This window comes from Strongylocentrotus purpuratus, unplaced genomic scaffold (genome assembly GCF_000002235.5).
Source record: "Strongylocentrotus purpuratus isolate Spur 01 unplaced genomic scaffold, Spur_5.0 spur5_scaffold_4, whole genome shotgun sequence".
Classification (NCBI taxonomy): domain Eukaryota; kingdom Metazoa; phylum Echinodermata; class Echinoidea; order Camarodonta; family Strongylocentrotidae; genus Strongylocentrotus; species Strongylocentrotus purpuratus.
The window spans coordinates 20,783,290-20,796,308 of record NW_022145610.1 but is presented as its reverse complement, the minus strand read 5'-3'; the positions used below and the strand labels follow the sequence as shown (position 1 = coordinate 20,796,308).

The window sequence follows — 13,019 nt, the reverse complement described above, 5'->3', positions numbered from 1 at the left end:
TGCTAGAGTGCTGTAATGGCAGCCATGCTAAAGCCAGGGTAATAATTGTGGAGCGCCAGGAGTGTCAAGTCTGACAGATATGAGTGCTATACAAGAACCCACTGTTATTATTATTACCTATCATGATTTTTGAAATACTGCTTTTGAGCAGTCACTGGATACCAGTAATCATGTATATTGATGCTTCCATTTGATCATTCTCCATTTTTCTCTCTGTTTAAGGAGGAGAATGTTTATACATTGTATGTTTCATGTTGGTTGATGTCCATGATAATGTGAAATGTATAGAACTGGGGCCCCATTTCACAAAACTTGTCATCAGTGACAAATGACAGTTTTTGTTGTAAGCTACTGAAATCCTTGCTCCTGATTGGTTATCAGCAGATTTGTCACTGATTTTTGTCATTTGTCATTGAAAAAAGGCTGTGTGAAACACTCCTCTGAACATATACAAATCAAGTGTAGAATGATAGCACAGAGGATGGGTGCAAGGCTTCAGATCCCAGAACCAAGAGTGTATCGGAAGATAAACATTTCTTAAACAAAGTACTAGCATTTCAATTCTGAGTTATGTGTATACCTCTGTTAAGCCAACTGCATGCTGAAATGTTCTAGAAATAGACAAATTGCATTGTTTTCTCACTTTTTTAGGAATAAACATGTGCCATTGTTCTCTAAATTCTGTTAAGTTGAAGTTTTGTAACCTCTCATTGACTTATTTTTATAACACATTAGTAAATGCAAAACATGCTTGTCAAATGTGAAAATACAAAATGTGCTTTTTGTTTAAGAAAAAGGAGTAATGTTTATATCAAATAAATTTGTATTCATCAGATTTCGAAGCCCTGTCTCTACAAACGATTTTTGACAAGCAGATAATGTGAATTACATTATATTAACGGAGAGACTTGGTGATAAAAGAAAGCAGTAATCCTTGGTATAATTTGTTTGTAAGAGAGAGTTGACTTGCTATATTTGAAGTCATTTTACCAGGTTATATAGGCCTTCAAATATTTGCATTTACTGGTACTTGGAAGTATTTACTGTTTGGTATCAAAGCAACATATTTTTAATCCATTCTCACTTACATCCAGGCACACATATTCAGTTTTTCCCTATGTGTTCTGATATGCAAATAAAACGACCATTTCTCAAATTCTGAAGAAGAAAAAAGTTCTATAGGCAGTATATGTTAAAGTCGATCTAAGTCTTTGTGAAACCCTCCCCTGTTTTGAGCCAGAATTAGAGTGTTAACGCTCTTCCAACTCTTAACTGATGGTATGATCCTAAAATGTCGTGTTTATCAATTTATTTGTTGCTTGACCCAAGGATTGGACTGCTCCCTCCCCAAATCCAGCTCTTATTTTACTTTTCCCTGACCAGTATATTAGTATGAAGAAAGGTTAATGTCAAACTAAAATTAATTTCTGTGAAACATCATATTTGTACATAACCCCTTTTTGCATTGACTAATCTGATAAATCTTACTATTATACAGTGTAAATACAATGTGTAAAGGATTGTAATATGAGTATCCTGTGTTATAAATATATGCCTTCCCATTGTTGTATACAAGGGACATTTTGAGTGTATGACAAAAGGTTGTGAACACCAGTTATGGGTTTGAAGTACTGATTAAATCAAAACGGGGATGAAAAGTAAAGGTGAAGCTACTTTTAGGAATAAAATATTTATATCAATTTAATGCACAATTCAACAACCGTTGGTACTATATTTGAACACACAAAATATGTACCAGGGTTAAACAGTTCATTAAAGTTGGTTAAAGGTATGTTTGCACATTGATGGGCAAGCAAAGGAAAAGCGAGTACCCATACGTAAGAAACGATGTGTCATAGAACAGCATTTCTGGCAGATTCTGTTGATTAAAGAGTCGATGTGTTTGCAAACTTTTGTCATAACGATGATGATGTGTTTATAGTTATACAGATTACTTGGTAGTCAGACAAATAAATGACTCGTTAAGATTGTATACATACCTGTTGTATCTTTTGAATATGAATGTTGTGGCTCTTTGTAAGGAAGTTGTGTATGTTTGGAAATTGAGAAATTGAGTAGATACAATGGTGGGTTCTTGAAAAAGTGGTTAAGTGTTCCGTTTAGTAGTAATAACAGCTAGAAATGTATCGTAGGTGTATCATAATCTTCTAATAATTTTTTCTATTGGAATTTAATTGAAAAGAAAAATGTACCACAGTGGTACAAAATTAAGGTATGTGAGTTAAATTATCAAATAATTGATCCATTTATACTCACAATACAGTCAAACCTGTCTATAGCGACCGCCCAAGGAAAACAAAAAAAATGTGGTCCTTGCAGACAGATGGTCACTATAGCAGGTTTGACTAGCATAAACCACATCCAACATTCCAATTATATTATAATTATGTATTGTGTGGTTTGTCTTGCCTGAAATGGACTTATCCAATGGAAGAACAAGAAGAGACAACAAAAGATTCACACACAGATATAGACAAGGGAAGATGACAGAGAGAGAGAGAGAGAGAGAGAGAGGAAAAGGAGGAGGAATAGGGAGAAAGGGAAAGAAAAAGATAAAAATTAGAGAGGGGGTGCAAAGAATAAGAGAAGAAAGAGCGACACACACATATGGGACAAACAGATAAATCAATACCTAAATAATTAAGAAAATAAATAAATGAATGAACGAATGAATTAATAAATATACTTGAAGAAAAAATAAAAGGGTAGGTGATTAATTAATTAATAAACGAATAAATAAATCAATTAAAAATACATAAACAACACATTCCCATTAGTTAAATTATAAATATGCTTGCGCCTCAAGACACGGGCCCATACCGTCTTTTCACAGGAAGTTGTAATGGTTTTCACTAGCATTTTTTGTTGTCATCCCTCATCAGAGAATGGACTAACCCGGACCTTGGTATTGCGTAATCAGTTACCGTTCCCAATCATCCTTCCCTCTATGTAGTCTTTCAAAGCAGACTATAGTTTAATCATTTAATCTAAATTATTTATAATCTTGAGCATAACCTAACTATTTTAGTCTCTGACTATTTTAAATAAGAAGAGCAGCTAACTGCGGTGTTTATTGAGGGCTGTCTCTCTATAGTTTCCTAATTCAGACACCATCTTATGCATTGCGACTCACAAAGGTTTGTGTGTGCAGACTACGCCCCCGCCCACTTATTGCATCTTTCATTCATAGCCCCCTCGCTGTATATAGTATTTTGTCTGAAGGTCGAATGCCACAGTCCAGGTGTAATGCTAAATTAACTGTGTCGGTCAGTTGTAGTTTAACATTCTGAATCATGGCATCTGCAGCTTTGTATTCATTTGAAATGAAATATTCTGCCTTTTCGCGACCTATATTTCCATCGTTATCATCAAGATGTTAGCAGTCGGCATGTGGACATCGAAATACCGTATTCAAAACAAGGTATGTACAGGTTTATATTCTAAGATTTCTTACTGCAAGATACTGACGAAGACTGGAAGGTTTGCGCGCTTTCTTATCGGTGGTCGCAATCTCTCTTCCTTTGTCTTCTTTCTCAGTAATCTTCTGTTATTCGTCTTCTCTTATATCCTGCTATCTATTCTTCGTTCCCCCTTTTCAATAGGCCTCTTTTTATAGCACTTCAGAAAAGAAAAGTCTATAGTTATCTTGGGCGTGGTCGTACGGTAGTATCCTATTAATTAGTATATCCATGATTTGGGTTAGAATTAAAATGTCAACGTCTCTGTACTAGTGTGCGATTACAATTCTGGTTGAGACTTGAGTAAAAAAAAGACGAGATACTAATTTAAGTCTCTACTAAACAATTCTCCGCGGTAGTTGATGGAGACAATTAACTGCTAACTTGTGTTTTCAATCATTGAGTATTTAATATGCTTACTTTGTAATAATTTGTAATGCGATGTAGCCTACATGTATAATGTAATATATTGTATTTGAAGTCACCAAACGACTGCTTGCTATTCAGTCTATTTAATATCTGCACATGATTAACAATTAACCGAGAAAGCATCACACCTTGCATCAAACGAGACTAAATAAAATCAAAACAAGAGACTGTGATGACACATCTTCATTATTCCGAATAAGAGTTACGTAAAAATCGAAACGATTTGTCTCTCCAAAATGCTTATTTCTGTTTTTGGGTAAATAAAATCATATAGTCGAATCTGTCGATAATAAAATAAAATTCCACCGTGAAAATAAAGGATGGTTCAAAGTTGTTTTTGTATATTGTATACATTGTGTATTTTCTTTCCAAACATATAATGTGGAGTTAACCGTATACCTTTATGTTATTTGTAATGCGTTTTATTTCTGTAGAATGCAGATACCATAGTATTGATGACTTTCCTTATCTATAAGAGCATACAGGTTTATCTTTTTTTTTCGATAATAATACTCTGATGCCCTTGCGTGTATCTGAACAGAGTGAATCACGCGTGGCATATTGAGGGGTTATCGCTGTGTCTGAAATTTGAGTACTAACGTTTCCTACAAATATGAGGGCACTATGATATAATGGTTGTTTTGTTCCACTTTTATTCGAGAGGTTGAGGGTTTCTCGAGTCCCGATCCAGATGTTTATAAGGTACACTCTTAATGTCAGCGAGTAAATTGTGCCGAGTAAAACAAGTTGAGTAACAAAATGAGCAATTCAGTACTCAAGCTGGAGTAAGACCTTGATTTTAGTGGTACTCGTCACCCGAGTAATTTGTTACCTTCGATAAAGAGTAATCAATGACTCACATTGAGTACGAATTTCGTTTGTATCAATTTTGAGTAAACTACGTTTGGGTATTACGCTGCGGCAGGTGATAAATAAATCAACATTGTTCTCTTACCCGAATTTACCTCGGGTGCGAGTGAAAGTTGGATCGATGGAAAGTGCAACTAGCTGTCAATATGCATGTGACACCTGTTCTACACATTTTTACATAATAGCAGCTGTATGTTCCTTTGTCTACCTAAGGAACTGGATATTTTGTACTCTTTCATTGTCCGTCATGTGCATGTCTCGTGCATGCATGTGCGCGTGCAGAAAGATGCGAAAGAACTGAGATACACTCTTAGAAAAAAGGGTGCAAAAAAGGATGCAAAATAAGAGTTTGCACCCTTTACATAAAAATGAACCCTATTGAAGGAAAAGGGGAAAATAAGATTTTGCACCCTTCCCACAAAAATGAACCCTATCGACCAAAAGAGGGTGCAAAATAAAAGTTTGCATATTGCATGCATATTCATGATTACTTTCCACGTGTTCACATAAAAATACATTTATCATGATTTGTTAAGCAAATTATGACAATGCACATCAATTTTTTGATTTTGTATTTTCCTTTGGCAATCATTAACCAATATATTATTTTGTCTGATCATGTTACAATTACATTCACGTTTTAGCAATAGATATATTGATTATATGATTACTAACCAAGAAACATCATGCATGTTTAATATGTATTCGTGTACGAGCAAATTTTACCAGTATTCCTCGATGATGGGTGCAGGATTGCACCTTTTAAAGGGTGCAGGATTGAACCCCTAAAGGTGCTGCTATTGCATCGGTTTGCACCCCTAATGGAGTAAAAACATGTACTTAACTTAGTACATGTTTTTACTCAATATTGATTGAGCAACTAAGCGTTACCCAGAAAACATACTCAATATTTGAGCAAAAAAATCGCTCAAACAATTTGAGTCAAAACATGTACTCGTTAATTGAGTAAAATTTGGCTCAACTCATGAGCAGTTTCTTACTCGACATGAGTTGATTACGTTTCTACCCAGTACTGAGTAAAAAAGGAAACCCGCTAAACAAAGAGTAAATATTGAGTAAAGGTTGACTCATTCAACTGAGTAGAGATTTAGTCTTTTATTGAGTAATATTTTTACTCAACAGATGGGTAGATTTGTTACTCAACACATGCTGAGTAAAGTTTACTCAAAAGTCGGTGGTTTCCTTTTGACCACCCAAAAGAGTAACATTTTGACTCAAATTGAGCAGTTTTTTTTAGAGTGTAACTTAACTGTGCTCAAGTCTTATTCTTCCAATTGAAATACATTATCTGCTTTTGAAATCATGCATAATAATGACATCGGTAACCCTCATTGGATGCACATATTTATTCTAAAAAATGACGTGGCCAGGATAAGAGTATTTCCTTATGGTTTATAAATTATTATTGGCGTTCACCAAGTTTTGCTTAATATGGTGATTGTTCCAGTAAGAAAATAGGTATCATGAAAGTATTCACCTATCACAATCATCCCCGATTTAGTGCATGGAGCGCAACGGCCCGTTCCCCCTCCTTTGATATCAAAATTTACCTATAGTACACAACAACCATAATAGATGCTTTGTAATGTTTACTATTTGTCTGAATGACATAATTATATCGTCCTTTTAATTCAAGAAAATTCTTGAATCGCTCCTTCCGTAAATGGTGAATTTTAGTTTCTAAGAAGTGCACTATTCAAAGCAAATTAGATCACTGCGGCCACGAAACAGAATGTGAATGAATAAAGAGCATTAATTATAGCATGCTTACAGGTAATTGGTTAATTGCGAGAAATGCGCTTCCCACTGAGAGGCCGAAATTGCCTATTAAAGTTGGTTTGCAGACGGGTCTCATGATTTTGAGTAAAACTTGGATTTCCCCCTTTCTTATAAGATGGACAGAAACAGGAGTGAAGTAAAGGCACACTGCAGGCAAAAGCAGTGGGTGGCACACATGTCCATTTTTAACCGAATCGACACCCATTTGGAGATGTGAAATTTAGCTCAAGGAAGCTAAAAAGTTGGCAACGTAAATATGAAATATCGAAAATATAATGTATATATTTCTCTGTTTTTGTGTGTGAGACAGGTGCGCCGATATTCATGTCATGTGTTATAACAGAAACATTATTGCGTCTAACCATTGCATTACACCTTTTAAAGAATCCTTATGGATGTTACGATAATTGCAACGAGCTGTAATATTATAGGGGTGAAACATTATTAAACGCTTATTTAGTTCACGTTGTTCTTTTTTTTTCTTTATTTCTTTCTTGCTATTTACTCTCTGTCTATCTTTCTTTCTATTTCTTTTTTGCTTCCTTTCTTTCTGTCTTTCTTTCCAGGTATTTGCCAACCATGAAGACTTAGCCTTAGCCCGAGACGACAGTGATAAACTCAAACCTATTTATGATGATCAAAATGTAGAAAGACTTAAAAGGTATAAGAAAACCTGTTCAAGATTCTTCTTTTTATTTGTATATTATTTATCGCCAAATAAAATATTACTTCTACTACTACTACTACTACTTCTACTACTACTACTACAGGAATTACTACTACTACTACTACTATAACAATAACAATTATAATAATAACGATTATAGTAATAATGAAAATAATAATAATAGAACCAACAACAATAATAGCAATAATAATATTAATGATAATTATTATTATTAAAAAAATAAACAAAATTAACTGTTTTTTATACTTAAGTGGAGGTTAGAACAACTCACCCCCCCCCCCTCCCAAAAAAAAAAGCATGACAATTTTCCCGGGATCCGTTTCTCGCAACTCGGGGTGGAGGAGAGGGGCGGGGTTACAGTAAAAAGGGTAAATTTATTTTTCTTTTCTAGAGTAAGGGAAGGGGCGGTCGTATCTTATATTACATAGACCTAGGATAACATTATATCATTTTTTTCTTCATTCCTTTACAGATGCCATGTAAACGATCTTGAAAACATCGTTCCTTTCATCGCATTGGGCTTGCTTTACATAGCAACAGAGCCTACCTTCAATGCAGCTTCGCTTCTCTTCCGGGCATTCGCATTCTCTCGAGTCTTCCACACCGTAGCCTACCTCTCACCCCTCCCGCAACCCTCCCGCCTGCTAGCTCATGTCATTGGGATCATCGTCAACGTTTCCATGGCTGTTTGCATCATCAGTAAAGGACAGTTGTAATGCTTATAAAAATATGTAATACCTCAGTCACACTGCCGAACTGTCTCCAACCTGACTCCAGGGCAGTGGCGGATCCAGGGGAGGGGGGGCCGGGGGGCCCGGGCCCCCCCTTGAGAAAAAAATCATGTAAAATCACGTGATTTTTACCTTTTTTGGGGTTGGGCCCCCCCCCCCTGGCGCTCAAGGGGGGGGGGGGGGGGGGGGGGGGTGCAAATTGAAATTTTTTTTGAGGATCAAAAAAAAAAAAATGTGCTCACTACCCCCCCCCCCCCCCCCCCCCCCCCCACTGAGCGAATTTTTGGCCGGCGCGTTTTTCAAATTTTCGGGAGCAAAAAAAAAAAAAAAAAAAATTGTGCTCTGTACCCCCCCCCCCCCCCCCCCCCCCCCCCCCCCCCCCCCCCCCCCCCCCACTGAACGACTTTTCGGCTGGCGCGATTTTCAAATTTTCGGGAGCAAAAAAAAAAAAAAGTTGGGCCCCCTCCCCTAAGAAATCCTGGATCTGCGCCTGCTCCAGGGACACGTTTCACACAACCTTTTTTGAATGCCAAATGACAAAAATCAGTGACAAATCTGTTGATAACCAATCAGAAGCAAGGATTTCAGTAGCTTATAACCAAAACTGTCGTTTGTCACTGATGACAAGTTTTGTGAAACGCCCCCCAGACCGAGGGTAGTTTAATATTGTGATGGCATGTACGTAGTCGATCTCGTGCCGATGTCGTTGGTGTGACTTGAGGCCTAAGGACAGTATTCATGACAAAAACGCCACTTTTTTTGTCTACACATCGTTGTTTTTTTAAATGATATTTATTTTCCATTGTTGATTATGTATTGCTTTGTTTTTAATGTTTTGCAGTCAGTCGTTAAATATCATTAGTAATTGTGTATTCAAAATTCGATAAGGAAGAGCAGGTTCTCCCTTGATTGGGGGGGGGGGGGGGGGGTCGATGTTAATTCTTACCACCATGATATACCTCTGTATAATTATGATAACTATTTTTATGTGCCTTTAAAAGAGAGATGATATACCTCTGTATAATTATTATAACTATTTTTATGTGCCTTTAAAAGAGAGGGGGCACACATCGGCTACACTCTGTCCTGGATACGCCACTGGAAGTAGACAAACCTAAGTTTGTTTATTTCAAAGAACATCACAAGTTTAGGAAATCAGCTGATATGCCTATACTTTTTTGTTCGTGGTTGAGTAAGGGTTCGTGTTTTGTTTTGTTCGGTTATACTTATTTTATTGGTAAAATGTTGAGGGAACAGCGAGTACCCATACGTATAACAAACAATGTGTCATAGAACAGTATTTCTGTCAGAGGTGACGTGTTTGCAAACTTATGCCATAACAATGATGATGTGTTTTTATACAGATTACTTGGTAGTCAGAAAAATAAATGACTCATTAAGATTGTATATATACATACCTAGTGTCTCTTCTGAATATAAATGTCGTGGCTCTCTGTAAGGAAGTTGCGTTTGTTTGGAAATTGAGTAACAAGATGCAATGGTGATGGGTTCTTGGAAAAGTTGTGACGTGCTCTGTTTAGTAGTAATACCAGCTAGATAGTTAGTTTATTGCTTTCCACAGTATCTCATTTTATAAAGATTGCATATACAACATATTGAAAAATTATTATAATATACATGTACATACAGTACCGCGGTACACACTATACAGACAATTGAGATATAGTGACGGAGCCTATGGAAAAGCAAAGCTTGTTGTGGACAGGCTCCTTAAACTACAAATGACATAATTAACTTAAGTTAGGTTTATAAAATACAAATAGACGCTAAAACAGGGAAAGGAGAGAGATTATAGGGATTCATTAACCAATACTCACAATTAATTACACAAAAAAGGGAAAGGGAAGGGAATATATCTGCAACTTATTGAAACAATAGTTTGGTCCCAATATGAGTATAATATCGACATTATAGTTGGCATGGTCATATACTGTTCTTTACTCATTGTAATCAAGAAAAGTATACTGCTTGGAGACAAAAATAGTCAGGAATCAGGAATGACAATATGTATTCAAATAATGACATTTCGATTTTCTTCTGAATACATGAACTTACAGACCTTTTAACCACAGAATCGACAGAATTCCAGAACTTGGGACCTTATATATTAAGGTATGTTGAGCAAAGCGTATTCTCGTTCTAGGAAGGTTGGTAGGAAAACGCCTGTAGGGTCGGATAGTCGTGAACTTGATTTCTTTTCTTAAAACAAATATGATAGTGCCTGGGGCAGTTCGTTGGTTTTCAGCCGAAGCAAGTCATGAGGCAGCCTCATTGTAAATTAAAAATATCCTGAACTCTCAGTACCTTAGTATGAAAGAAGAGAGGGCTCGAGTGAGTACGAATAGGTACATTGCAAATCGTACGTATTGCTCTTTTTTGAACAACCAGGATTTTGCCCGGTTTGGGTTCAATGAACTACCTCAGGCAAGTATACCATAGTTCATGTAGGGCAACATTAAAGTGGACTGAACAATGTAATAAATTCGAAATAAAAGTACATGTATAACTAATATTGTTTAACATGATAGCCCTGTGCCCCTGTATCATATAATACATCTAAACTGCATCACAGCAATTGTAGAAGAACAACACCGCATTTACATGAGGTTAATACAAACTTTAATAGATACATACAGAAGCGGATCTAGAGGGGGTGTTGGGGGGGGGGGGTTGCAACCCCCCCCCCAAAAAAAAAAAAACCGGGGACCATTTTTTTAAATCTTATCTTTTTTTTTAAACTTGTAATTTTATTTTATTCTATTTCTATGTATTTATTTCATTTATTATTATTATTATTATTATTATTATTTCTTTTTTGGGGGAGGGGGGGGGGGGTTGGGCGAACAAATGTCACAGAGTCCCCCCCCCCCCCCCCCCCCCCATCAGCTTTTTTGAGGACACGGGCCACCGCCGAAGTGACAAGCTAGGCCAGCGTTGCCGATTCTCATCCCCAAAATCCCCACATTAAAAAAAAAAAAAAAAAATTGGGGGATTGTTGAAGTCTTTGGGGATGAAAAATAAATATTTGGGAATGAAAATAATATTGAGTTTTATGAAAAACGAATTTGGGGATTTTCTGTCAAAATTTGGCAACTTTGGGGATATTTTAAGTGTCGTTTGGGTGGGGATTTTGTGAAGATTTAACCTGGCAACGCACGCTGAGCTGGGCTGCTCATTTCCTGGATTACTTGTTCAAGTTGCTCACTTTTTTATCAGTCTGGTCTGAGTGTAGTGCACTGGCGTACCTATGGGGGGGGGGGCAGGGGGGGCAGAGTGCCCCCCCTGACGGGCTCCAGGGGAAAAAAGAAAAGGGGAAAGAAAAGAAAAGAAAAGAAAGGAAAGGAAAGAAAAAGAAAAAGGAAAAGGGAAGAAAAAAAGGAAAGAAAGAGAAAAAAGGAAAAAAGGAAAAGGAAAGAAAAAAGGAAGAAGAAGAGAAAAGGAAGAAAAAGGGAAAAAGAAAAGGAAAGGAAAAAAATGGGGAAAATAAAAAAAAAGACCATGGCCGTACGCATCGGGGGGGGGGGGGGCAGTTGACCCCAGATATTTTGAAAACGTACAGTTTTTTCCCGAAAATGTAGTGTAGGCCTATACCAAATCCTTCAATTCTACTTTTGAAAATGCAAAAGTACCCTCATTACCAGTTCGGTCGCTCGAACTCCCTTCAATCCTTTTGCTTTTGAGATTCTTCGAAAACTTTTAACGCATCTTTCCCCCTCCCCCACCAGAAAAATATTCCGCAAACGGCCCTGAAAAATGAAGACAAATGAAAATAGGAAAATATAAGTGGTATAACAAATTCGAAACTCCTAGCTGGCGCGAACTGCTTGCTAGCCTATTTTGTATTAAATATTTTCACTTGCTCGTCCCCCTGAAAAAAGAAAAGGATTAGCATTGCCTAGAATACAATTGTGCCTGCCCCGACGGGTCCCGACCTGCAACCATGGCAACAATAACACACAATGTATGTACCAAATGTTACTAAAAGAGATTAATTCATTTTTCTCGCTCGCTACACTCGCTCGCGAATAAAATGAATAGACATTGCTTTGGAAACAATTGTGCCCACCCTTGACCTGCAACAATATCATTAAAAATGGAAGAGTTGTTTCGCCCTCTCGCCAAAAAGGAATTGAATCGCGTTAAACGCGATTGCGTCCATCCTGACCTGCACCAATAAAAACAAGTTTATTTATTAATTTCTACTAAAAGAGAATTTATTTTTTTTTGCTTGCTCGCTATATGCTCGCTCGCCAAAATGGAATTGACACCGCTAACGTGCCCGCCCCAACCTGCAACAACCAGTTAATAATTATGTACCAAACGTTATTCAAAGAAGTTTTGGTGTGCTCGTGCTCGCCAAACGGAATTAACATCACCTTAGACATGATTGTGTAAGCCCTGACCTGCAACAACAAAATCTGAAATTTATGAACCAATTATCATTACAAACATTTTGCTCGCTCGCTACGCTCGCTCGCCAAAATAGAAATAACACCGCTTTTAATAATCACGTACGTCCCTGACATGGAACAATGAACCCAAGTTTTATGTACCATATTTTCCCTATAAAAGAGAAGTGATTTTTTTGCTCGCTCGCTACGCTCGCTCGCCAAAATAGAAATAACACCGCTTTTAATAATCACGTCCCTGACATGGAACAATGAACCCAAGTTTTATGTACCATATTTTCTCTATAAAAGAGAAGTGATTTTTTTTGCTCGCTCGCTAGGCTCGCTCGCCAAAATAGAAATAACACCGCTTTTAATAATCACGTCACTGACATGGAACAATGAACCCAAGTTTTATGTACCATATTTTCCCTATAAAAGAGAAGTGATTTTTTTCGCTCGCTAGCTCGTGGAATTATGTGCCCACCACTAACCTGCTACAATATCATTAAAAAGAGAAATGTAGGGGGTTGCCTGCCCGCCAAAATGGGATTGACATTGCCTTAAACACGATTGTGCCCGCCCCCGACCTGCAACAATGAAACAAATTTTA

General features: G+C 37.1%; 1 protein-coding gene across 1 annotated transcript; it reads left to right on the top strand.

The window, feature by feature from the left end:
- Positions 1-3,231: 3,231 nt before the first annotated feature.
- LOC105436784 (microsomal glutathione S-transferase 1-like) lies at positions 3,232-8,039 on the top strand. Its single transcript, XM_030998188.1, has 3 exons — positions 3,232-3,442; positions 7,145-7,239; positions 7,739-8,039. Exons 1-3 carry the CDS (start codon positions 3,395-3,397, stop codon positions 7,980-7,982), a joined length of 387 nt encoding a protein of 128 aa, XP_030854048.1. The 5' UTR covers positions 3,232-3,394; the 3' UTR covers positions 7,983-8,039.
- Positions 8,040-13,019: the final 4,980 nt, after the last annotated feature.